This window comes from Oryctolagus cuniculus, chromosome 4, assembly GCF_051225735.1.
Source record: "Oryctolagus cuniculus isolate XC-2025 breed Fujian yellow rabbit chromosome 4, ASM5122573v1, whole genome shotgun sequence".
Taxonomy (NCBI): Eukaryota; Metazoa; Chordata; class Mammalia; order Lagomorpha; family Leporidae; genus Oryctolagus; species Oryctolagus cuniculus.
Window position 1 is genome coordinate 68,103,635 of NC_142870.1, and position 27,163 is coordinate 68,130,797.

General features: G+C 38.4%; 1 protein-coding gene, 1 long non-coding RNA gene and 1 pseudogene across 2 annotated transcripts in view; 1 reads left to right on the plus strand and 2 right to left on the minus strand.

The window, feature by feature from the left end:
• SLC9C1 (solute carrier family 9 member C1) overlaps positions 1-27,163 on the minus strand; it is a 90,060-nt gene that overhangs the window by 58,650 nt on the left and 4,247 nt on the right. Inside the window, exons 4-9 of the mRNA XM_008266956.5 lie at positions 25,818-25,983; positions 22,686-22,814; positions 12,689-12,850; positions 10,401-10,500; positions 2,117-2,260; positions 818-992 (exon numbers count right to left, since the gene is read on the minus strand). Of these exons, the coding sequence (XP_008265178.3) occupies positions 818-992; positions 2,117-2,260; positions 10,401-10,500; positions 12,689-12,850; positions 22,686-22,814; positions 25,818-25,983 (876 nt within the window). The remainder of the gene's footprint in view (positions 1-817; positions 993-2,116; positions 2,261-10,400; positions 10,501-12,688; positions 12,851-22,685; positions 22,815-25,817; positions 25,984-27,163) is intronic.
• On the minus strand, positions 4,700-6,096 carry LOC138849449 (large ribosomal subunit protein uL16-like; annotated as a pseudogene).
• LOC149127005 (uncharacterized) lies at positions 13,987-19,994 on the plus strand. Its single transcript, XR_016232431.1, has 3 exons — positions 13,987-14,560; positions 19,132-19,194; positions 19,675-19,994. It is a non-coding gene; the product is annotated as an uncharacterized LOC149127005 (long non-coding RNA).

Below are 27,163 nucleotides of genomic sequence, written 5' to 3' on the forward strand. Positions count from 1 at the left end.
ATCACCACAACGATCAACATGCATGGTGATGGTGTTGATCATGATAATTAAGGCATGTGTAACTAGGCTAAAAAGAAAAAGGAAGTTGTGTGATAATACATCATCTCAGTTTTAAAAGCAGCTTAATTCTTAGATTATTATTTAATAAGAAACATAACAATCACTCTGATACTCTTCTATTTACATTTGGCATTTATATAAAAAATATAATGTAATGAAATCATCTGTTGTCCTGTGATGCCTGCATAGGAAATATCTTACAGGGCTCCTTGTAATTCTCTTGCCTTGCAACTCAGCAGAGGGAGAGTCATGCCCAGTATGTTCTGTTAACAGTTTGGGGTTGCTGTCTTAGAGATAACTTTACCTGGCAATTAAAATATGATGGTTCCTAGTGTTACTAAACATAGGCAATAGAGGAATTTATTACAGAAGGCAATAGAGCCAACCAGAGGTAGAGTTTGTCTTCACTTGAGTGAGTATTACATTTTAAAATTAATTTTTATTTGACTGAATAAAAATGAGGACATTTATTAAGGGCATAGTTTGTTTGGATATATATTCTGGATGATTTACAAATTTTAATTCATTTCATCATAATAAACCTACTTTTAGGAGTATGAAGGAATTTAGGATGTCCTAAGCTAGAATGGGGAAGGGGAGAGTTGCCAATCATTCCTCCTTTTCCCAGTCTTGCCATCATAGCTGTAACTCTCCTCCATGCCTCTGCAAGTTGTACTACCTCACCACAAAAGCATATTTTAAGTATGCAGCAACGATTTTATCAAATAGCCAAACAGGAAAATACAGCTTTGTTTACTTGGTATTTTTCCCTCTCGGATCCAAGAGAAAGGTCAGAGTAGGCGAGCAGAAGGGCCATGTTTATATTAGGCATCCCTTTCATTTCACTCCAGACCATTATGAATGCCCAGCGCCAGCTGAACCCATGGCCAAGTCGAGACAAAAGAGGGCTCATTAATAGAAAGACCAGAAGTCTAAAAGACAAAACAATTTTTGAAAAGTTATTTTTTGTCACAGAAATTTGTTTCCTTCTGCACTATTTCAGTGTATTTCCTGAGTCACTGCTAACTGTCAAAGAAATGAACCGACACATGCTATTGGTCTGGCACCAAAGGAAGGTAGAAGGCATTTCACCTAGAGGCACATGCCAAGACAATGGCATTTTTCTCTTTGTTTCTTCTACAAGGTGAGCAGTAGTAGGGCCATTCCACATCATCCTTGAAGAGCGCTTCTTCAAGTGCAACAACAACAAAAACAAAAGGATATGTTTTCTAGATATATTTTAAATCCCAAAAAGAACAAAAATAATCTAGCAAATTATAAGTGAGAAAAAAGTTCCCTCCTCTATTTTTCTTCATAGATTTTAATCTTATTGAATCTGTCCAATATCTGTTTTTCTTCATTCAGTAACATACCATTTCTACACTTTTCAACAAATTTACTTGATAATTTGGAACTCATTTCCATTTAATTGGCACTAGTGACTTAGTGTTATCAATTCAACTAATTTTCCTGGATAAAAATAGACTGTTGTAAATTGATTGTTGGGATTAAAGAACTGTGAGTTTGAAGTTATGGTGATTTCTCCTACAAGTGTCATCTCTAATGTGGCACAGGCAGGCACTTTGCTGGCCTTAACTACTCATTTCTTTAAGCATAAATCACATTTACAAAAAGAATTTTTCTGTGCTTTTTAAAAATTGATTTTGAACTCTAACTTTAATTCAAAATAGCTTGTTATGTAATGCTAAGCAAAAACACAAGATCAGATTTCTGTGTATGATAGGTGTTTAGCTTCATGAAACCTCATAGAAAAAGAAACACTGGATAAAATATGCCAAGTATTTACAGTGGTTACCTCTAGGTGTTAAAATTATGAAATATATTTTCTTTCTTTCTATTTTTTCAAAAAACTTTATAAGGTATTTACATTGCTTTGAAATTCAGTTAAAAATTTGAAAATATATTATGCATTAATTTGTTGATGATTCCTGGAGAAGTTTGAGTCAATTGTTCAATCTAAGATAGGAAACCTTTTTATTATTTAACAGAAGATCTTAACCTCCTATAAATACAAAAATTCAAATGGTACTCTTACCTTAAAACAATCAGTGTGAAGTATATATTTATTGAATAATATATGTCAGAAAATGATATATATAAATATGTATGTGCAGGGATTAGAAGTCCAGTGAAAGAAAACACCATGAGAAAAGCAACAAATGATAAACAATTCCAGAATCTGCATTTTTCAGGAAAAAATTTAAGTATAGTTAATTATAATGTTCATTGCAAGATTTACTCATATTACATACTGTGCCATTCATTAATAAGGAAAAAAGATGAATAAGGCATTTATCAACACTCAAGGTACTTAAAATTTGGTACGAAGAGAGAAGCATTAAGGCATTAAAAGAACCCCGTTCTCTCATTAAGCTTATGGGGGATAATTGACAAATAGAAACTATGTATATTTAAGTTGTACAAACTTACATTTTGTTATACATATATAGTATAAAATGATGGCCACAATCTCAAGCTAGTTAACATATTCATCACCTCATATACTTAGTTTTGTGTGTGTGTGTGTCTGTGTGTGCGCCCGCGTGCATGTTAGGAGAACATATTATCCTCTTTTATCAACTTCTAAACATACAATACAGTATTGTTAACTAAAGTCACCATCATGTTATATATTAGCTCTCCAAAGCTTATTCATCTTGCCTAACTAAAGCATTGTTTCTCGCTTTTTATGCAGTTTTTACCCGACAACCACCATTCTCTGTACTTCTTCAAGACTGAGAATTTTGGAGTCACATGTAAGTAAGATTATGCAGTATTTGTTTTTCTGCCTTATTTCACTTGGTATAATGTTCTCCTGGTTTGCCCATGTTGTTGCAAATGGCATGATATTCTTTTCCAAAGATAATATTCTATTATGTTTCCCTGATATATACATATATGCTGGACAATTCCTGAATCTATGCATACAGGCGCACACACATTATCTATCTATCTATCTATCTATCTATCTATCTATCTATCTACCTACCTACCTATCATATCACATGTTTTCTTCATCCATTCTTCTGTCAACAGACATTTGGGTTGATTCCATAATTTGGTTATTATAAATAGTGTTACAAAAACATGAAGTGCAGATATTTCTCTGATATACTGATTTCATTTCTTTTGGATAATTACCCAGTAATGAGATTGATGGGTCATATGGTAGGTCCTTTTTTATTTTTTAGGAACTTTCATACTGTTTTCTATAGTAAATATGTATCAATTGAGATTCTCTCCAACAGTATACAAGCGTCCCCTCTTCTCCAGTTTCTTGCTAACACTTACTGCCTTTTTTCTTTCTGATAGTAGTCATTCTCATAGGTATAAGGTGACATCTCATTGCAGTTTTGATTGCATTTCCCTAATGTTTAGCAATGTTGAGCATCTTCATATACCCATTGGCCACTGATATGTCATCTTTTGAGAAATGTGTTCTGAGATTCCTTACTAATTTTTAATTGGATTATTTGATTTTTATTGTCATTGAGTTATGTGAGTTCCTTGTGCATTTTGGATATTAACCCCTTGTCAGATTTATGGTTTGAAAACATTCACTTTTATGTATCCTACCTATCTAGCTTTGCTTATTTCCCTGTGATTTATGGATCATATCCAAAAATCATTGCAAAATCACTGTTAGAAAGCTGCTTCCTATATCAAAATTCTTGGGTTTGATTTCTAGTTCTGGCTCCTGACTCCAGATTCCTACCAGGGCAGACCCTTAGAGTCAGCTGTGATAGCTTAAGTAATTAAATTCCTGCCACTCAAGTTCCCAGCTCCCAGCTCTAGCCCCAGTGTTGGCCATTATGGGCATTTGGGGAGTGAACCAGTAGATGGGATCACGTTTGTCTGTCTCTGCCTCTTTGTCTCTCTCAAAAAAAGCATTTTTTTTTGACAGGCAGAGTGGACAGTGAGAGAGAGAGACAGAGAGAAAGGTCTTCCTTTTGCCGTTGATTCACCCTCCAATGGCCGCCACGGCTGGAGCACTGCGGCCGGCGCACCGCGCTGATCCGATGGCAGGAGCCGGGTACTTATCCTGGTCTCCCATGGGGTGCAGGGCCCAAGCACCTGGGCCATCCTCCACTGCACTCCCTAGCCACAGCAGAGAGCTGGCCTGGAAAAGGGGCAACCGGGACAGAATCCGGCTCCCCGACCGGGACTAGAACCCTGTGTGCCAGCGCCACAAGGCGGAGGATTAGCCTATCAAAAAAAGCATTTTATCTTTGTTTTCCTCTAATTTTATAATTTTGTGTCCTATTAAGTCTTTATTTAATTTTGAGTTGATTTTTTATGTGATGTGAAATAAGGTCTAGTTTTATTCTTTTGAATGTGGATATTCATATTTCCTAATACCAATTACTTGGAGACTAGCCTTTGCCTATCATGTATTTTGGAATCTTTGTCAAAGGGCAGTTGATTTTAAATTCTTGGATTTATTTTGGGGCTTTTTATTCCATTGTATTGGTCTATGTGTTGTATGTGTTTATGTGTTTTTATGCTGTTGTGTGGTTTTTGATTACTGTAACTTTGTAATTTTTTGTAATATATTTTTATTTTTAACAGGCATCCAGATGTATTATTGATGATTAAGAAGCACAGGAGAGTGAAGCCCTCATGAGTGGAGGGCCCGCCACTTGTCTAAGGGCCCATGGGAATGTATTTGATCCCACAGCTGTCTGGGATGAGCCGCTTCTCAGCCACCATGTCTTCAAATTCATCTGCATTAAACTTGGTAAAGCCCCACTTCTTTGAGATGTGTTATCTTCTGGTGGCCAGGAAACTTGAACTTGGCCCTGCGTAGGGCCTCAACCACATGTTCCTTGTTCTGCAGCTTGGTGCCGATGGACATGATGGCAATGTGAACTCTGGCTACTGTGCCTTTGGGGCTTTCCAAAAGCACCCCACATACCTGTCTGCAGCCTGTCAGCACCGGCACAGGGCAACATCTTGTTGATTTGGATGACATGGAAGGGGTGGAGCCGCACTTGGATATGAAAGCCACATCATCTTTGACACAGCTTTTTACCATGTATTTGCTGTCACAAAATGGGGAGCCTCCAGGGCCTCAGAAGACAGCTGCTCATATTCATGACACCATGGGGCCACTCAGTGGAAACTCATCCACTTTGGCTTCTTCCAGCCCAGATCAAAGATGCGATATTGGCATCGGGGACACCTCAGCAGAAACAAGACTTAGGGTATGGCTTGTTCTTAAAATATCAGTAGCTGCAGAAAGGAAAAGAACTCCAGATTTGGTGGGCTTCACATGTGAGCTTACCAGGCACTATTCAGTGCTGCCACTGGGTTGGGCAGTGGCCCATGGCGACACCAGGGTCTTTGGTGGTGTGCTGAAGGAAAAAGAGGTAATATATTTTAAAATCAGGAAGTGTAATATCTACAGCTTTGCTCTTCTTCTTCTTCTTTTTTTTTTTTTAAAAGATTTTATTTATTTATTTACTTGAGAGGTAGAGTTACTGAGAGAAGAAGAGATAGAAAGGCCATCCATCTGCTGGTTCACTCCCCAAATGGCTGCAACAACTGGAGCTGAGCCAATCCGAAGCCAGGAGCCAGGAGCTTCTTGTGGGTCTGTCACGTGGGTGCAGGGGCCCAAGCACTTGGACCATCTTTACTGCTTTCCCCGGGCCATAAGAAAAGAGATGGATTGGAAGAGGAGCAGCCAGGACATGAACAGGCACCCATATGGGATGCTGATGCCACAGGCGGAGGCTTAGCCCACTATGCCACACTGCTGGCCTCTGCTCTTTTTTGATGATTTTGTTTTGGCTTCAGGATCCTGTGTGGTTCAATATGAATTTTAGAATTTTTTTCTGTAAAGAATGTCATTGAGATTTTGCTAAAGATCGCATTAAATCTGTAGATTATTTTGGGTAGCATGAAGACTTTCATAATAATAATTCTAAGACATGAATAAAGGATGTCTTTCCATTTATTTGTATCTTGCTCGGTGTATTTTCTGTGTTTTACATTTTTTAGTGTACAAATCGGCATAACTGTCTTTAAAGTGAGTCTCTCCTATACAAAGTGCATTTTGGAGTTTTCAAAAATCTAGTTACCTCTCTATGTTCTTTGATGGGAGTCTATCGTCCATTTACTTTTAAAGTGGTTTTGGGTAGGTCAGTACTACTTAATCTTATTATAGTTACTGCATTCTATTTAAAGCTGATAATATCTTAACTTCATTTGCAGAAGAAAATCTACACTTTACTTTTGTATCACATATTCTAGGTCATCGATGCCAGATTTTATTTCTTTCTTTTGTGGTGATAGTGTTCTTAGTAAATTGTTGTTAATTTACATATGATGTTAAAAACCGGTTATGTGCCACCATTACAGTTCTTCAATGGTCTGTATCTGCCTTTATGTCTGCCTTTAGCGGTGAGGTTTAGACCTTCACATATTTTCACATTGTTTATTTGTATTTTTTTTTCAACTTGAAGAATTCTCTTTAGCATTTCCTGTAAGGCAGATTTAGTGGGGTAAGCTCTCCAATTTTGTCAACTTGAGAAAATATTAATCTCTCCTTTATTCTTAAGGGACAATTTTTCTAGAATTTTTGGACTTCATGAATCAAGATGCCTCTTTTTCTAGATATGGGATGCGTTCAGCCATTATTTCTTTAAATAAGCCTTCTATTCCTTTCCCTCTCTTCTCTTTATTAACCTCCCTTCATGTATATACAAGCTCACTTGATGATGTCCTATAGGCCCCTTGTGCTTTTTTAATTCTTTCACTCTTTCTTTTTTTTTTTTCATTTTGGTCCTCTAACTGGCTAATTTCAAAGGACGTGTTGTTGAGGTTGCTTATCTCATTTGTGTAATGAAGTTTGTTCTTAAAAATCTTTCTTGAATTTTTCATATGTCATTGTATTCCTCAGCTGCAGAATTTGTTTCTTTTTTATGACTTCAATATGTTTATTAAGCTTCTCATTTGTTCATGTATGATTTTCCCGATTCATTTCATTGTGTTTTCTTTTGCTTTTTAAAATGTTATTAATAAAAATGCCTGTACAAGTGCTTCAGTCTAGGGGAATTCTATATCATTCCCAAAGCTCGTGTTCTTATCAGCCATAGGCAGAGCAACTTAAATAAAAGGGTGCTCAGTGGATGGGCATTTGATGAAGTGATTAAGATACCACTGTAGATACATATATCCCCAATCAGAGTGCCTGAGTACTCCCAATTCCTGCTTCCTGCTAATGCACACTTTTGGGAGGCACAGGTGATGGCTCAAGTAGTTGGATAGTTGCCTCCCATGTGGGAGACCTGGATTAAATTCTGAACTGATTTAAACCTGGTCAAGCTCCAACTATTGTAGGCATTGGGGGGAGTGAATTAGCAGATGGGAAATCTCTGTCTGCCTGTCTCTGTGTCTCTCTTCCTCACAAATAAGTACTTTTTAGAGAAGGATTCTCAAAAAGCAATATTGATCACATTTTGGTGGTGTGAATATGGAAAATAATTTTTAAACTTACTCTTTCTTCCTTTCTATGTATTTTATGTCTTTAATTTCCACATTTTAATAAAATAAATAGAAAAAACTAAAAAGTCATATGAATGCTATTTGAATTCAAGTTAAGATCAACATAAAAAGTCTAAGAAATATTATTTTGTATTGTACAAAATATTTTTCTGTTACTAAAAATTTGTTTAGTACTCAGACTATAAACTAGCATTCCTTTGTTTTAACATGTGCAGCCATTTAAAGACTTTTATTTTTTAATTTATTTTTAAATTTAAATATTTAATAATTTTAATGTTTTTTCATAGTCAATTCACATGTATATTAAATATTCACGTATATGCTATTTTTCTTGAAAACCAGCCAATTAATGTAACAAGATATGTGATTCCTAATAAAGACCATAAATTGAAGAAAATGGGTATATTGCCATGGTATAATTCAGAGAAGACAATACTATATACCAAATACCTATATACTGATTTTCATATGTAAGAGAAAGCATGTGACATTTGTCTTTCTAGCATAATGATTTGTAGTTCCATTTTGTTGTGAATGTCAATATTTCATTCTTACTTATAGCTGAGTTGTAGTCCTTTATGTGTATATATCACATTTTGATATGATCAACTGATGACCAGGTAAAGAAAATGGATGATCATATTTTAACTTCTGTTATTTTCTGGTGTTTAACTAATCCATCCCACACAAACTTGCAGGAAAACTCACTAAGACATATTTTATGACAAGTGTATAATTTTTATACTTTTCCTTCTTTTGACTTCATTATCAAAAAAAAAAAAAAAAACTCAAGTGTTGAAACATGTGCATAAGCCTCTCCCCAAAAGAATCCCTCAAAGCATTGTACACATTATCCATACAATTAACAGGATCAGTAAATGCTGACTAGGATAATTCAGTCAAGTGAATGACGACTGTGAGCCACAAGAACATTTTATCATTGACTTAACACACAGTTTAAAAACTTCTCCTAGTGGAAAAAATGCCTCTGAACATTCCAAATCAGTCTTTTTAATTAGCTAAGCCAAAAATATTGAGAAGCTGTCAAGGTACTTTCATACTTAAAATTAATCAGAGAAATGTGATGCGGATGAAATCATATTCTCTTAGGAATCAGTTTCCTTTGAGTTTGAGGTGGGTGGGAGACCAACACCCGAGCTCCAAACCCATCCAGTAGATGTGTGCATGCACTTGCACACGTTTCTGTGTGTGTACACATAATATTATGTAGGCACACAAAAACAGAGCCTGTGAATATTTTTAAAAGTCTCTTTCCTTCATTTGTTGATCATGACTTGTGCTAATAAACTAGTTGTTTTGAGAAGCAATGAACTACAATGTTATCTATATATATGTGTCACCTGGGACGAGCTTTTAAAAATCAGAAGCCCTTTGATCTCACCATCAAGATTTTGATTTTCAGAGATCTGACATCCACATTTTTATTGACCAATAATAAACTGGAGAAAAGAAAACAACTAACTGGCTGGACATTTGGGGGAGGTCAATTTTCCAAGAATAAAATATTGTGCTGTCTGGCAAGGAGGTAGTTTTTATTTGGGGATATCTTTTTAACAAGGTGGTACATAAATAGAAACATGAACAAAGTGAGGAAGTCACTTTTGCCAGTGTGTGTGGGAAAGTTCCTTCTAAGAGCGGAAGCACAAGGACACAGAGCTGAATAGGGTAATATATTTAACTTGCTTAAGGAGTGGCAAGGTGATCAGTGTGGCTCAAGCAGAGTGGGTGAGGATGAGGGTGGCAGAAATGAATAAGAATTGTATCATGGGGGCTGGTGCCACGGCTCAATAGGCTAATCCTCTGCCTGCGGTGCTGGCAACCCGGGTTCTAGTCCCGGTTGGGGCACCGGATTCTGTCCTGGTTGCCCCTCTTCCAGGCCAGCTCTCTGCTGTGGCCAGGGAGTGCAGTGGAGGATGGCCCAGGTGCTTGGGCCCTGCACCCCATGGGAGACCAGGAGGAAGCACCTAGCTCCTGCCATCAGATCAGCGCGGTGCGCTGGCCGCGGCGGCCATTGGAGGGTGAACCAACGGCAAAGGAAGACCTTTCTCTCTGTCTCTCTCTCTCACTGTCCACTCTGCCTGTCAAAAAAAAATTGTATCACGGGGACAAATTACAGAATGTTACCATTAAAATAACTTTGATCTATAGCTAATAGGATGCGTGCCAGGAACTCAATCTGGGTATCCAACTATTTGAGCCATCATTTGCTGTCCCAGGATGCATATTATCAGGAAGCTGGAGTCAGAGCCAGAGCAAGGAATTGAATCCAAATACTCCCAGGTACAATGGTGTCCTAGCAGGCATCTTAACTGCTAGGCCAAATGTCTTCCCCTGGCCATACTGTCTTTTATAATACTATCAATCTTATTCAAGTGTCCTGGCTTAATCTTTTAATTTGCTTTATGTAGCATCTCTTCATCATCCTTGAAATATTGACCTTTAATTTTTTGCATTAATTTCCATTTTAAAAAATATTGCACTACAATATGATTTATCTCAATTACTTTATGTATTGATGCCTCTTAAATTTCATGCCTGAGGTGACTGCTTCACTTCTCTTATCTTAATCCTGACCCTGTCTATCAAGCATGAATTTTAGATTGGAAAAAGCAGAGTAGATGGTCAAAGGCTTGAAGAGTTAGGGGAAAAAAGACCAATGTGAATTCAAGGTGAGATTACAAATTGTACAGGCCAAAGAGATTTATGAAGAGTTTTTAGTACATCTGTACTTACAACTATAATGGTATTGCTTCTCATGTATGAAACAAAGTAAAAATATTCTAGCCACTCACTCGAGAAGAAGTACTTCAACTCCTGGTTTGAAACTTGTAGAATTTAAAAAAAGGCCCATAATGGTCAGGGTGAATATTCCAGACATTCCAACTAGTTCACCTATTTTTAGAAGGGGATAAACACAAAATATTAATATGAATAACAGCACAACATTTACAAGATTAAAATATCAAATATCTGCTAGTATGGTGACTTTATAGAGAGACTACCCCACTTGGCAACAACTGGGAAATATTGCATCTTATTACCACCACCAATTGTTCTTTTTCATCCTTGAATTTACATCCAACTTTACAGTAAAGTCTATAATATATATATTATATATATATATAATGACCCTTCGATGCAAATCATTGGCAACATATGAAGCTAATGAAATACTTCATGTCTGCTAATGAGGCTGGAACACCCTATACAGGTCGGATAGTTTCAGGGAGCTCATCAGAGTTGAAATGGAAATGACCTGATGAGTTCTGAATGGAACAGATCCCATCATATGCCTTTGGCCTGGGTGATAGTAGAAGATAGAAACAGTTTGATACTGTGAGAGGACTAAGGAAGTTTGGCCAGAAGCAACTCAACACAGATCTACTCCCCCCAGCATTATTTTGGTTTAATGAACTTATTGTGGGGGACAAAAAGCATAATAAAGTATGATCTATTTGAGAGATGTTTAAAAATATATTTATTCTGGCCGGCGCCGTGGCTCACTAGGCTAATTCTCTGCCTTGCGGCACCGGCACACCGGGTTCTAGTCCCAGTCAGGGTGCCAGATTCTGTCCCGGTTGCCCCTCTTCCAGGCCAGCTCTCTGCTGTGGCTAGGGAGTGCAGTGGAGGATGGCCCAAGTGCTTGGGCCCTGCAACCCATGGGAGACCAGGAGAAGTACCTGGCTCCTGCCATCGGATCAGCACGGTGTGCCGGCCGCAGCGCGCCAGCCACGGTGGCCATTGGAGGGTGAACCAACGGCAAAAGGAAGACCTTTCTCTCTGTCTCTCTCTCTCACTGTCCACTCTGCCTATCTATCTATCTACCTATCTATCTTCTACTTGAAAGGCAGAGTGGTGGTTGGGGGGAACAGGCAGAGAGGGAGAGATGAGAGAGAGAGAGAGAGAGAGAGAGAGAGCTCTCCATCCACTCGTTCACTACTCAAATGCCCAGGACAGTCTGGAGTAGGCCATGCTGAAGTGAAGATCAAGGAACTCCATCCAGGTCTCCCAAGTGAGACTGTAGGGCTCCAACCCCTTAAGCCATCATCTACCACCTCCCAGTGTGCCTGAGCTGGAAGCTTGTCTGGAAGAGGAGAAGCCAGGACTTAAACTGGCACTTTGAAGTGGGATGTAGGTGTCCCAAGTGGCAGCTTAATCCACTGTACCACAACATCTACCTCTGTGGAATATTCTTAAAAGTAGCTCCGTCAGAGTTGTTTCTCCCTTAAGCCTATGAAAGTGCCATATTATCCCTGTGGGAAAATTCAAAAACTATGGTACAATATAGAGATTAGTGTTTGAAAAAAAGAACACCTATACTTCCATTGATAAGAATTCAGGTACAATTTTTTAAAACTTTTAAATTATTTGTTAGGCAGAGAGATACAGAGAAAAAAAAGCTACCATATGATATGAGTTATCAAGAAAAGTATATTTCATAGCCAAATGGACAAAAAATAATTATGAGTACAAAAGTATTTAAATAACAATTTATATGTTTGCTTTATAAGATACATAAAGTTTTACTTCCCAAAATGGAATATATATCCCTTGCATATATATACCTATAGATTATTAATAGAAATGAACTAAAATAGAACTTTAAATAAATTTCCAAACATAGCCAACAATGATGCAATTAAATTTTAACTATAAAAGCAAGGTTTTAAATACTCATTTTGGCTTTACATTTTTTTAAAAAAAATTAATTTCATTTATTAGAAAAAGTTACAGAGAGAGGTAGAGACAGAGAGAGAAAAAGGTTTTCCATCCACTGATCACTCTTCAAATAGACACAATGGCTGGAGCTGCGCTAATTGAAAGCCAGGAGCCAGGAGCCCCCTCTAGGTCTCCCATGCGGGTACAGGGGCCCAAGGACTTGGGCCATCCTCCACTGCACTGCCAGGCTATAGCAGAGAGCTGGATTGGAAGTGGAGCCGCTGGGTCTCAAACCAGTGCCCATATGAGATGCTGGCACTGCAGGCAGTGACTCTACCCGCTACACCACAGCGCCCCCCACCCCCATATTATTTTGAATCTGTCAATATCATTCAATTTTTGGCATTGGCCCCTCACTTACAAATATAAAAGATGAGGTATAGGAGGGAAAAGATGAGACTTATATAATTGACATCATCACCAAAAACTGTTGACATCCACAATTGAATCAGTTTTGAACTTAGAATTCCAAACAAGAAACTTGCAATGAAATATGACCAAATTCCATACATGACTTGAGAGCCTACAAAAAAGAGCAACAGATAGAAAATAGTTAATAGAACCTACTTGCTCTTAGTTTTAAGTGGACTCTGGGTCAACCTGTCTTTTTTCATTATCTTTAAACTTAGTTCATTTCTTCAGTGGACTTCGGAGTGTAAGTATTCATAAGACGTATTGACTTTAATTCCTTTGGATATATACCAAGAAGTGTGATTGCTGGATCATATGATAATTCTATTTAAGTTTTCTGAGGAGCCTTCATTCTTTTTTCCATTATGGCGGTACAACTTTTTATTCCCATCAACAATATACAGGAATTTCCTGTTTTTGGCATGCTCAGCATCTTATCTATCATCTTTCTGATAAGAAAAGCAGTCTAACAGCTGTTATATGATATCTTATTGTGGTTTTAATTTGCATTTCCCTAATGTTTAATGACGCTGAATATTTTTTCATGTGTTTGTTGGTTATTTTGGATGTTTGCTTTTGAGAAATATTTTTTCAGTCCTTTGTTCATTTAAAACATTCGTTATTTGCTTCTAAGATACAGAATCAACCTAAGTGCCCATCAGTGAGGGAATGGATAAAGAAAATGTGGTATACATACACAATGGAATGTTAGTTAACCTTTCAAAAGAAGGAAATTCTGTCATTTGCAGTAACAAGGGTGAAACTAGAGGGCACACACTAAGTGAAATAGGCCAGGCACAAAAAGAAAAATATCACATGATCCCACTTGTATGTGAAATCTAACAAATTTGAACTTAGAGAAGTGGACAGTTGATTTGCTATAGGCCAGATATAGGGAATGAGGAGAGAGGGAAGGGGAATTATTGACTAAAAGGTAAAATGATTCAGACGCAAAGAAGAAATAAGTTGTAGATTGACCATAGTCGATCATACTGTACTATATGTGTCAAAATAACTAAATTTCAAATATCTCACAAAAAAACCATAGGTGAAATGATGTATGTTAATTGTTTGAATCATTCCATATTATATTGTACACTACATCTACATACATTTATAATTTAGTAATTTAAAACAATATTGATAAGACAGTTCATTGTCTTGGGGATGATGTGCAGTATTTTCTGATTTCTCATTTGAAAGAGTTTCTAATCAAACACTGAAAGCCATGCTTAAATTGTAAAATTTGATTAGTGTAGTCTAAGAGTGTTTTACATTTAAGTCTCCATTAAGGCATATACATCTATCCAGTGATTACTGCAGATCAAATGATGTAATAAATTGTGGAGATACAGGAATGGACAGTAAGTTAGGAGGTTCAAACTCATACAAGTTACATTTTGGATCTAATGGAATATACCATGGAAACAGGGTGAACCTGCTATTTTGTGTTAGACTTCCAAACTGACTCATTCCTTCCTTTGGGGGGGCTTTCTAATTGTTTTAATTCCCTTCCCCCCCACCAAGTAAACACTGCAGAAGTGTATATTTCTGTAAATAAGTTTTTTGTTCTTTTCTGATTATTTCCTTCAATCCTATAAGTGGAATGATTGCACCAAAAGATAGTTGCTCTTTTGTTGTTGATATTTTTATATTTGTTTCAATCACTTTTCCCAAGTGAATTAATGATGCCTTTTCCAGAAAAGCAAGGAGCTTTGAACCCATGGTGGATTCAGTCCCTGGAATCTGGCATGCCAATGTGCAAGGAAGTCCTCCCCACCTTCACGGAGTGAGCAACAGAAGGTCAAAATACGACTTCCAGGTGAGAGTGAGTCCTGGGGTTCAGAAAGCCAGAAGGGCTGACTCCAGTGGAGAGATCAAAAGCAGGAACTAAACCGAAGCAAAGGATGGTCCATAGAAAAACAGCAATGACACCACCCACAGCACAACCCACAGTGAAATTTGGGAAGTACAGCCAACACTGGTGCTCTGAGGTGACAGGATAAAGGGAGAAAGGATCCTATTGTGACTCTTCGCCCCTGATGCCCATTGGTGGGGAGGGCATGGAAGGAAAGGTCCACAGCCGGAGCTGAGCCACACTGAAGCCAGGATCCAGGAGCTTCCTCCAAGTCTTGTACGTTGGTGGCAGGGGCCCAAGCTCTTGGGCCTTCTTCTGCTGCCTTCCCAGGCACATTAGCAAGGAGCTGAATGATAAGTGGAACAGCCAGAACTCAAACTGGTACCCATATGGGATGCTGGCATCACAGGTGATGGGTTTACCAGCTACAACAGCGCCAGCCCCTGTTCTTAAATTCTTAGTCCCAATTTGGAAAAGGCAACAACTCTGGGTGCAATAACTTTTCTTAATTTTCTGCCATTATGAAGTATGTGCTAACTTCAAGATTAGTAACAATTTAAATAATTACATGGTTTATGAAAAATTATGGTTATTTTAAAAAGTAACAATTTACAATTGTGTCAGTTGATATAAATAAAATAGTGGTAAAGACTATTAAGCATCTTTATTTCTTTCCAATTTTTTAAAATTTATTTTTTAATTAAAAATTTTATTTCTTTGAGGAAACACAATCTTAATTTACATTATAGTCAAAGGCTTAATGCTCCTCTCAATAAAGAGTGCATCAATAAAAAGTAAGAAGTAAGAAGACCATAGTTCAGCAAGAATATAGACAAGGGCTATAAAAATAATCAAATGAAACAATGTCAATTTCACTCATATACAATATATTTTAAAACTACCACAGATTACTAAAACTAGTAGTATATAATTTTATTGTAAAAATAGAAGTATTTTCTTGGTTTACTTTTAAAGCACAAAACCACATTGCAACTGAAAAAAATAGGCAGGGAAATATATACAGGAAAAATCAACTTTCTTCCTTTACTTGCCTAAAAATATTTGACAAAAATTTTTTTAAAGCTGAGACAAAACACTCTACTTACAACAAAACAGGTACACACAAACACTGCTTTCTGTTTTATTTTTTGGTGTTGATTTTTTAAAAAAAATTTAGCTTTCACATATATCTTGCATATTCACTCAGCATGATTGTGCTCCAGTTGCAACATTTTTATTGTGATAGAATTTCATTCATTTTTTACAGCTGAATATTATTCTATCGTGTGTGTGTGTGTGTGTGTGTGTGAATCTTGTACATTCCATCACATATATACATACACATGTAAATAAAATCAACCTTGGTTGATTCAATGTTTTGGCTGTTGTGAACAGTGCTGCTATAAACATGGTGATGTGAGTTTCTCTTTGATACAGTGTGTTCATGTCATTTGGGTACATACCCAGGAGTGGGACTGCTGGATTGTATACCAAGTCTGTTCCTCATTTTTTAACTACACTGTTTACCACAATGGCTGTACTAATACATATATTCCCACCAACAGTGTATAAGAGTTCTCCTTTCTCTGCATCCTCACTAGCATTTGCTACTCTCTTTCATAAAATAGTATTCTGACAGTGGTGATTTGATATCTCATTGTGTTTTTGATTTGCATTTCCCTTATAGCTAGTGATGTTGAGCACTTTTTTATGTATTGCTGGCCATTTGTATTTATTCTTTTAAGAACTGTCTATTGAAGTCTTTTGCCCATTTGTTAACAGGACTATTGTTTTTATTATTGTGTTTTTGAATTGCTGAAACATTCTGATTATGAATCCTTTGTCAGATAAGTAGCTTGCAAATATTTTTTCCCATTCTGTTGGATGTCTCTTCACTCTATTGTTTCCTTTACTGTGAAGAAGCTTCCAAGTTTGATATAATCTCATTTGTTTTGCTGCCGTTTCCTGTATTTTGGAGGTCTTATCCAGGAAGTCGTCATCATTTAGGGTTTTCCCTAAATTTTCTTCCAGAAACTTCATAGTCTTAAGTGTTAAATTTAGACCTTTGATATATGGTGAGAGGTAGAGCTCTAATTTCATTCTTCTACATATATACATTCAGTTTTGCTGGCATCATTTATTCAAGAGATTATCCTTACCTCAGTGTATGGTCTGGGGACTTTGGTCAAAAAATCAATTGGCTGTATGTACATGGATTAATTTCTGGCTATTGTGTTTCATTGATCTATGTGTTGGGTTTTATACCAATACCATGCTGTTTTAATTATTATAGCTTTGTAGCACATTTTTTTTTCTTTTCTCGACAGGTAGAGTGGACAGTGAGAGAGAGAGACAGAGAGAAAGGTCTTCCTTTGCCGTTGGTTCACCCTCCAATGGCCGCCGCGGCCGGCGCGCTGCGGCTGGCGCACCGCGCTGATGGCAGGAGCCAGGAGCCAGGTGCTTTTCCTGGTCTCCCATGGGGTGCAGGGCCCAAGCACCTGGGCCATCCTCCACTGCACTCCTGGGCCACAGCAGAGAGCTGGCCTGGAAGAGGGGCAACCGGGACAGAATCCGGCGCCCCGACCGGGACTAGAACCCGTTGTGCCGGCGCCACTAGGCGGAGGATTAGCCTAGTGAGCCGCGGCGCCGGCTGCTTTGTAGCACATTTTGAAGTCAGCTATTGTGATGCCTCCAGACTGATTTTTTTGAACAGGTTGACTTTGGGTCTTCAGGGACTTTTGTGATTCCATATGAATTTTAGGATTGTTCTAATTCTGTAAAGAATGTCATTGGTATTATGATGTAAGTTGCAATGAATCTGTAGATGGCTTTATAATAGTATAGACATTTTATTGATATTAATTCTTCCAATCCATGATCAAGGAATATCTTTCCTTTTTTTGCATCCTTGATGATTTCTTTCATCAATGTTTGATAATTTTCATTGTAGAGAAACGTCTCTGGTTAAATTTATACCTAAATATTTATTTTTTGTGGCTATTGTAAATGAAATTTCTTCCTTGATTTTGCTTTTAGTTAGCTCATCATTAGCATATAAAAACTACTGCTTTTAATATGTTTATTTTGTGTAATCTGTGCTTTACTGACTTGATTCATCAGTTATAACTGCTTTTAGGTGGAGTGCTTAGGTTTTCCATATACAACATCATGTCATCACCAAACATTGATATTTTAACTTTCTCCCTCCCATTTTTGATGCCCCTGTTTCTTTTTCCCTTTAACTGCTCTTGCTAATAACTCCAATACCACATTGAATGACAGTGGTGAAAGTAGACATCTTTGTCTTGTTCTAGATCTGAGGTAAAAGGCTTTCAGCTCGGGCCGGCACCGCGGCTCACTAGGCTAATCCTCCGCCTTGCGGCGCCGGCACACCGGGTTCTAGTCCCGGTCGGGGCGCCGGATTCTGTCCCGGTTGCCCCTCTTCCAGGCCAGCTCTCTGCTGTGGCCAGGGAGTGCAGTGGAGGATGGCCCAAGTGCTTGGGCCCTGCACCCCATGGGAGACCAGGAGAAGTACCTGGCTCCTGCCATTGGATCAGCGCGGTGCGCCGGCCGCGGGGGCCATTGGAGAGTGAACCAACGGCAAAAGGAAGACCTTTCTCTCTGTCTCTCTCTCTCTCACTGTCCACTCTGCCTGTCAAAAAAAAAAAAAAAAAAAAAAAAAAAAAGAAGCAGAGTAGCTGGTGACATGACCAGCTGAAACGGCGTGTCCTGGTATAATACTGGATTGTGTTTAGCAGCTACACATGGATCTTCCTAACTGGCATGTGTACTTGTATTCCTTTATCTTTTCAGTTACCCCAAGAATTGCCTTTCTCTTGGAAGTATCTGAAGCAGAAATTTCTTCTTAATTATCTTCAGGAAGGTTTTATTTCCAGGAAGTTTCATGGTGAAATTTCTGAGTGCCATACAGGATCACCTCTCTTTGTACTCTTGATTTTAGAAGATTTTGTATGGGTGTTTTCATGGCTTCCCAGACATCATACATTTGAAGCACAATTCCTATGCTGAACTGAGGTTCCCAGTTCCCTACAGGTGTTCCAAGCTGCATGACTTGGGGAAATGAACACTAGATATGGAACTCTTCATCAGTTTATTGCTTGCATATCCCCAGGCTAACTGTAAATGCCTTGTATGCTTTATGGGTAACTGTCCACAGTGTAGATAAGTAATCTGAGGAAGAGATGATAGGGGTAGTGGCACTCAGAATGGATCTTCCAGGTAGCAGTAGTCCACTTCTGAGTTTTAGATATGATTATAAATAAGGTAAGCAGAGGTGGATCAGAACAGAGGAAAACAGGGTCTCTGGATGCTTAGCAATGAACCACTATCCAGGGACATGGCAAACAATTACAACTAAAGCCTCCCCTTCCTGAGTGGTTGGAAAGGTGATTTGAAGGAGGAAGGGCAGTAGAAGAATCCCACCTCAACACTGTGGATGCTTTGGCATCATACAGACCTATGTTGGGTTAGAACATGGCATGGAGATACTTCCTAAACATTATTTGTTTTTCAAGGGACTGGAGTGGTGCTGGAATGAGACAACACTGCAGAAGGCATTAGGACAAAGAAGACATCTAGTGAGTAGAATAGTATACAAACTGTTTCTCAAGACTATTATAATCACTGAAAATGCCAACAAAATAAAATAAGTAAATATCTCATTTTTATTATGAAAATATTTTTAGTTTTATGAATGTTTATGCTTTAAAGTGGTCCTGTGGACCTGCCTCCATCCACTATACAGACGTTCAGAAACTGGACATTGAGAACAATATCTGTAGGAGGAAGATGGGTGTTTTGACCAAAGAGAGGGCACATACAATGCATCAGGAGATGCTGTAATCATATATGTCTTGTTGTGAGTGATTATGCAGCTGCATATTTTATAATTATTCATTATAATTGTCCATATACCATCCGTTTTTTATACTCACAGATGCACATGATAGAGTAGACAAAAACATGACTATGGTTCAGGGCCATGTGAAAGTAATTAGAGAGAACTGTTGAGCACCTTGCAATCCCAAAGCTTAGTAGCTTTGCTCTCTGTCCTGCAGATGGCCTCATAAGTCCACTTCTTCCCTGAGTTGACAGTTTCCTGTGTTGCCTCATGGGAGACAGACAGTCCAAAGAAGAAAAGGGAAGCTGCCTCCTCTCACCACTTGTGGGAAAGCTACTTGACTTGTTTTCTTATCTTATGTTTAGCACATAAAAAACATCTTTTGGGGGATATGTTCTAAGTGGATGCCTGAAACCACGGATAGTATGAAACCCACCCTATATATACAATGCTTTTTCCTAAACATATGTACTTAGGATAAAGTTTCATTGATAAATTAGACATCAACAATAAAATAGATTATAATAAATTTTGTGAATGTGGTCTGTTTCTCAAAATGTTTTACTCTACTCACCCTTCATCTTTTGATGTTGATGTGACACAGTTGCCTACATGATGAGATCGAGTGAGTGAACAACACTGGCATTTTGACCATGGTGTTAGGCTAGTACCTCTGTGTCACTTGAACACACGCACTGCCTTACCTCAACAGTTGATCTTATAACTGGAATGGTTACCACTGTATTATGAGTCAGCCAACGACAGACTCAGACTGTTGGTCAAATTCAACCTCCACCCACTTATGTATATAAAGTTTTATTGGTACACAGCCATGCCCATTCCTTTATGCCCTGTGTGTGGCTGTTTTGGTGCTACAATGGCAGAAACTTTACAGTCTACAACGCTTAAATTATTTGTTATCTGTCCTTATTAAAAAAGTCTTACAATCCTTGCTCTTTTCTTTTTTAAATAAACTTATGACAGTTTGAAATTACTTGTTTGATTCGTCATCTATCTCATTCATTAGACGGCAAGCTCCCTGAGAAGGGACCTGGCCTTTCTTAGTCTTCCTTTTTCTCTTGCACCTAACAGCAGCAGTGCCTCGTTATGATAGGAACTCAATAAATAATCATTGACTGTACACATGAATGAACAAGATTTACCACATCTTAAGCAGCCTTCAAATTGCTTGAAGATTTGTTATTTCACTCTTATGCCTTAGCCAAAATTTCCATCTCTGCTTACCCTCTAATAAGCTCCTACCTTAGGTAAGAGAGTCTCATCATAATGAGTGTTTCAACTTCTATTCCATCTCTTTGCAGATTACTCTTTTCAAAACAGCTCTGGTAGGTACTCACCTACACAGAGGAAACCCAAGGACTTGCCCATTAATGATAAACTTATTAATCTGCCACCTAAGACCCTCTGACTGGTCCCACCCTATTTTTCTAGCCTAAATTCACTCTATTTTCCATTCCAACTTTACCCTGAACGTTTCCACCTTCGTTTCTCATCTTCTTGGATTGTTCTTTCTTATTACTACTTCCATCTGTCATAATCTTACCCAGCCTTCAAGTTGCTTGAAGATTTGTTTGCTTATTTATTTGAAAGTCAGAGTAGCAGAGAGAGAGAGGGAGAGAGAGAGTGCTTCCATCTGTTTGTTTACTCCCCAAGTGGCAGCACCAGCCAGTGCTGGGCCAGGTCAAAACCAGGAGGAAGAACTCCATCCAGATCTCCCATGTGGGTGGCAGGGCCCCACCTACTTTGGCCATCTTCTGCTGCCTTCCCAAGCACATTAGCAGGAAGCTAGTTCATAAGCAGCACAGGCAGGCCTCCAACTGGCACTTCAATATGGGTTTCCAGTGTTGACTTCACCCACTAGGCCACATCACCCTCCACAAGCTGCTTTTCTTAATCCCTTCAAGGAACATTTGTCTCTTTGAAATTCTAAAGCACTTACTGTACCTGCAGTAATTTGTGTACCATTTCTTCACAGTGCCTTCTTCCCATTAGCTGGTAAGCTACCTGAGAAGTGGAAGTATATCTTTCTCATCTTATTATCTGCTAAGAATGTATGTGTCCCCTCAAAATTCATATGCTGAAAGCTTAATTCCCAACATGATGGGATTAAGAGGTGGGGGTGCCTTTGGAGGGTGATCAACCATGCGAGTGGAACCTTCATGACTGGGATGAGTGCTCTTATAAAAGACCCTAAGGGACAGGTATTTGTGCAGTGGTTTAGATGCTTAGCACACCAACACCCCATAGGTTAGAATCCAAGACCTGGGGGCTGATGCTGTAGCATAGTAGGCTAAACCTTTGCCTGTTGTGCCAGCATCCCATATGGGCACCAGTTCATGTCCTGGCTGCTCCTCTTCCAATCCAGCTCTCTACATATGGTCTGGGAAAGCAGTGGAAGGTGGCCCAAGTGCTTGGGCCCCTGTACCCACATGGGAGACCTAGGAGAAGCTCCTGGATCCTGGCTTTGGATCAGCCCAGTGCTGGCCATTGCAGCCATTTGAGGAGTGAACCAGCTGATGGAAGACCCTTCTTTCTGGCACTCCCTCTGTCTGTTAACTCTACCTCTCAAATAAATAAAATCTTAAAAAAATTAAAACATCTTTTGTTCTTGTGGTCTAGTATTTTGATTCGTATCAGGCCTGTGGGATGCTGCTGTTATAAGCATCCTCATGGAAAGTCCCTATCAAACCTCATGACAAAACTAAAATAAGGAATGTGTGGTAGAGTTATATAAAGAGTGAATCACTACACAATTCCTTTTTGTTGGTTGTTTAAAAAGATTTATTTTATTTATTGGAAAGACAGAATGATAGAGAGGAAGAGAAAGAGATCTCCCATATGCTGGTTCACTCCTTAAATGACCACAATGACCCAGGGCTGGGCCAGGCCAGAGCCAGGAGTCCAGAGCTCCAACTGAATCTCCCACATGTTTGGCATGGGCCCGAATACTTGGCCGTCATCCACCACTTTCCCAGGTGCATTATCAGGGAGCTGGATGAGAAATAAAGCAGCTAGAACTCAAACAGAACTCCAATATGGGATGTCAACATTGTAAGCAGTGCCATAACCTGCTGTACCACAATGCTGGCCCCTGAGTATTATATTTCTAAGAGTACGACTTATGGTAAGATACTAAAAAATCCATGTCAGTTTTCAGAAATAAAGCATTCTGATTTTTAAGTAATTAAGAAAAAAATAGGTGCTTACCTAAAGTACTGTTTGTCTTATGTTGTCTTCTGAAGTTAGTATTTACAACACTGTTAAATATAATTAATGATATAACAGAGGTCATCAGACTTTCTCCATTAATTAAATTGGTGAGGCCTCTAGAAAGACCTGTGTGTATCAAAGAGAGAAGGAGAAGATTTTTTTAAATAAGAACAATTTCATTAATATTAAATAATAAATTTATATTAGCAGGTAGAAAGGTATTTATAGCTATGGATTTATCTCACACAATTTCCACTACTATATCAAACTTTATTCATTTTTAAAAACTCACTTAAAGGAAATTTAATTATATTATCAACTGCAAGTTAAGTTAGATATTCATAATTCACTGCTAAATTAACTATGGTCCATTCTATTTATATTAAGTAAGATAATTAACTAGAGCTGCCATTCCTCATTTCAAAGTATAGAAAAAATATAAAATTTCTTTTTTTTTTTTTTTTTTTTTTTTTTTTTTTGACAGGCAGAGTGGACAGTGAGAGAGAGAGACAGAAAGGTCTTCCTTTTGCCAATGGTTCACCCTCCAACGGCCGCCACGGCCGGTGTGCTGGCCAGGAGCCAGGTGCTTCTCCTGGTCTCCCATGCGGGTGCAGGGCCCAAGGACATTGGGCCATCCTCCACTGCACTCCTGGGCCACAGCAGAGAGCTGGCCTGGAAGAGGGGCAACCGGGACAGAATCTGGCGCCCCGACCGGGACTAGAACCCGGTGTGCCAGCGCCGCAGGCGGAGGATTAGCCTATTGAGCTGCGGCGCTGGCCTAAAATTTCTTCAAATTCAGCGATTTGGCCTATATAAATGGATGCACTATAAATTAGATATATTTAAAGCAACACAGAAAATAATGATTGAGGGATAAAGTAAATCAAAGATCAAGACTTTATAACCCAGCACTTAAGTATTAAGGGAATTGCCCAGATAATCTAGTGAGAGCTCCAAACTACCTGCCTTTCACACACACGTCTTTCTGTGGTTATAGGAGTCAAGTTCCATTAATGGAGCACATCTTGGTTTTATCTACATTCTAATTGTTTTCTATTTATGACAGCATTCCGCGTTTAGCTATCAGTTTTCCCTTGCCTCTGCCATGAATTGTGCCTGTAGTGGCAACAGGATAATTCTGAACATTTTTAGTGATTTTCTAAATTCCATAGGAGGGAAATGCAAAAGTCCATTCTGTGAATGAACACTCTGTAACTATGACCACAACCTAATTACAATACATGGGCTAATAGAAAAGAAGAAAAGTCAAAGCCGTCTGTCCTGTGAGACTCAATGGCTTTGATGTTCTAGTTCTTCTCTCCTATAGCCATGTCCTTTGCGGTAGAGACTGCTTCCTTGCTCTGAAAACTTCCCGCCACAGTGAGAGCATTTCCTGGCTACCCTCTTGAATAACATTGAGAGAGCCATGAAGGAAAGGCAGATCTTCCCAGTTGGAGCCATGCTAGGTTCCCTTAGCCCACAAACCACCTGCCAGCTGGCTGTAGATGCAGTAGTGAACCTAGCCAACATCAGCAGAGTCCAGTCCATGCCATCGGAAGTCCCAGACTCATGAGAAATTGCAATAACTGCTGTTTTAAGCCACTGCATTTGCAGTTGTTCCTTTCTCACCAAGACTTCAGTGATATGCTTGTGTAATTATTCCATTTTACAAAATATTAGTAGTTTTGCAAAAAATGATTGGAAATAAATAAAAGACATGGGCACAGAAGAATTAAAGACCTTTTACAAAAAGCTCACAAACATGTGAATGTAGTCATATACTCCCCTGGAAGTCTTGGGCAGATTTTTTGAGGATATCTATATCCATATATAAATCTATAAAATTTACATTATTGACATACATGTAAAATATATAGTTATACATCTTGTTTTTATAAGTTTTGGCAAAAATATTACAATGGAAAATACTTTTAAAAATATTTTTGAAAGATGCAAAGTGAAAAGAAAAGTTCCAAAAGTAATGGCAAGATGGCCAAAATTTATAAGAGTAACTTCGCAAGGTATCCCAAGATTATCTAATAGATTATTTAAATTCAACAGTGGCAGGCTAGAAAAGCCGTACAATACTATATTACAAATTAAGAAGTTTAGGGGCATGTGAGATCAGGTCTCAGGTATCACTGAACTCCCCCAATTATTTTTAAATAGAAAAATGCCGAACACTGGCCAAGTTATATAGAGGTAAGGATGTACACTGTAAGAGAGCATGGAGATGGAGACAAGATTTGTGGGTTAGATAATGACTTGCTGGCCCTTCCTTCTAAAATCCCACCTTGCTCTCTTAATCAAGTTATGTCAGTCTTCCTTTATTCACGTATTTATACTTGCTGTGTCTCCCCTACCCTATTTTTACTCGCCTCTAATAATTGTTTTTCCTTTAGCTATAGAGTGAAAATAAAATTTAAAAGAATGTATGTGGTGTATGTGCATGGATATGCCATGTTAATATTCCATATGAAAGCAATTTTTCTAGCGATCATGATTGAAAAGTGACTGAGGGGGAAATTAGGATGTTTTTCTTTATGAGGCACACTTAGATTTTTCTTTTCTTTCTTTTTTGGTTTTCTGGGTTAAATTAATTAGGCATCTTAATTTTAAACATAGATTTCTGTCTCCTTTAAAAGTATATACTGCAAACATTACATGATTGGTAATTTTATTGCTTATAACTTTTCAGGCATTTGGTCTTTACGGTGACAGTGACTCCAAAGGCAATTTAAAAATTATCATTATCCTAGTGACTGCTTTCAAAAGAAAAGAAATATCCGGCGCCAGACGTGTTACCACAGCCTACACAGAATATTGTAATGTCCCAGAACTGTTCTTCTAGCTCAAGGGAGATCAAAGATTCTAAATGATCCCTGGCCCTTTGCTGCAACTGGATATAATGCTTTCTAGGGAGGAGGGATACTAAGTAATTGCATCACAGCTATTTCCTTCTGTTGTAACCACCACTTGCAGAACCTCTGTTCAACACTCAATCCCCAATCCCTCACAACATCACATTACACAGGGAAAAGCCACCACAAAGAAAAGGTGTTAACATGAAGACAAGTTGATTTTATAACATTACATTTTCAAAATAGGAAAAGAGAATGATATATCTACCTAGATCTCTTATAGCAGCTGCAGTCAGCATAGGATCTGAACTCACAAGGATAGTAGCAAATAAGAACCATGGTATGGTCTTCAAAAATAATTTATTCACAGTTTGCAGGTACCAAAGGATTAAGATATAATTAATCGCAAAGCCGGGAATCGTAATTAAAAGTATCTGCAAAGAAAATTTACAATAAAATGTCAACTTGCTTTTGTATTCTATTTAAAAAGCTGATAATCAGGATTATCAGAAATGTAGCCAGCACTAAGAGTGCCCGCTTACAAACAGACACAGGTGTGGGGCCATTTAGCTTATCCTGCTCCAACTACTTCCCCTGTCTGCAACACGGATCTATGAAAGGGCTCAGCAGAGCTCATCTGAGCCAACACAAGCTACTTTCAGTTCTTTGGTCTTGCAATTTCATCTTTTTGTGATTTGTCTGAACTTGTTGTGCCTGCATTTGGTTTAGAATATAAATTATTCTAGTACTTTTGTTTCTAAACAATTTAGGCAATGGCCTCATACTTACAAAACTGTTTTGATTACATTGAAGGAAATTTAATTCCTGTTTATGATTTGAAGTATTTTATTTCAGGGTCTTTTCCTGATACAGGTGGGCATTGTGGTGCAGTCGGTTAAGCCACCACTTGTGTCACCTGCATCGCATATGGAATGCCAGTTCAAGTCCTGGTTACTCTGCTCACTATCCAGCTCCCTACTGATGCACCCTGGGAGGCAGCGGATGATGATGCAAGTACTTGAATTTCGCCACCCCTGTAGGAGATCTGGAAGGAGTTTCTGGCACCAGCCTGGTACAGCCCAAGCTGTTGTGGCCACTTATGGAGTGAACAAGCATCTCTCTCCACACCACCCCTCCCTCCAATAAAACTTTAAAAAAATCTTTAAAATATCCCATGGCTTGTGGAGTAGGAATCTTGCTGCGTCTGTGAAGTCGCCTTTGCTGCTTCTGCTCTTTTACTTCTGGGTGTAGGAAACTTCAGATGATGGGAATGTAAAACATGACTTTCTCAGCAAGTCCCTTCTACTGGAGCCACTGTCTTTCATAATAGCTCTCTGCTGGCATCTCAGAAATAAAATGATAATTGATATGAAAGTTCTACCAGTCAGATTTTTCAGAATTACTTTTTTTTCCTCCTTGCTTTTATCCCCTGGGTCTTCAATAGACAATTGTCAAGAAAATGATTTATTCACTAACATAAGAAACTAAATTTACTACTCTCATTCCTTTTAATTTTCTCTGTCTTCTTTGCTGTCTATTTAGAGCAAAATTTTAAAAAATCTGACCTGCATGTGGTAGGTAGATAGCATAGGTATCATGTGGTCCTTGAGTGAA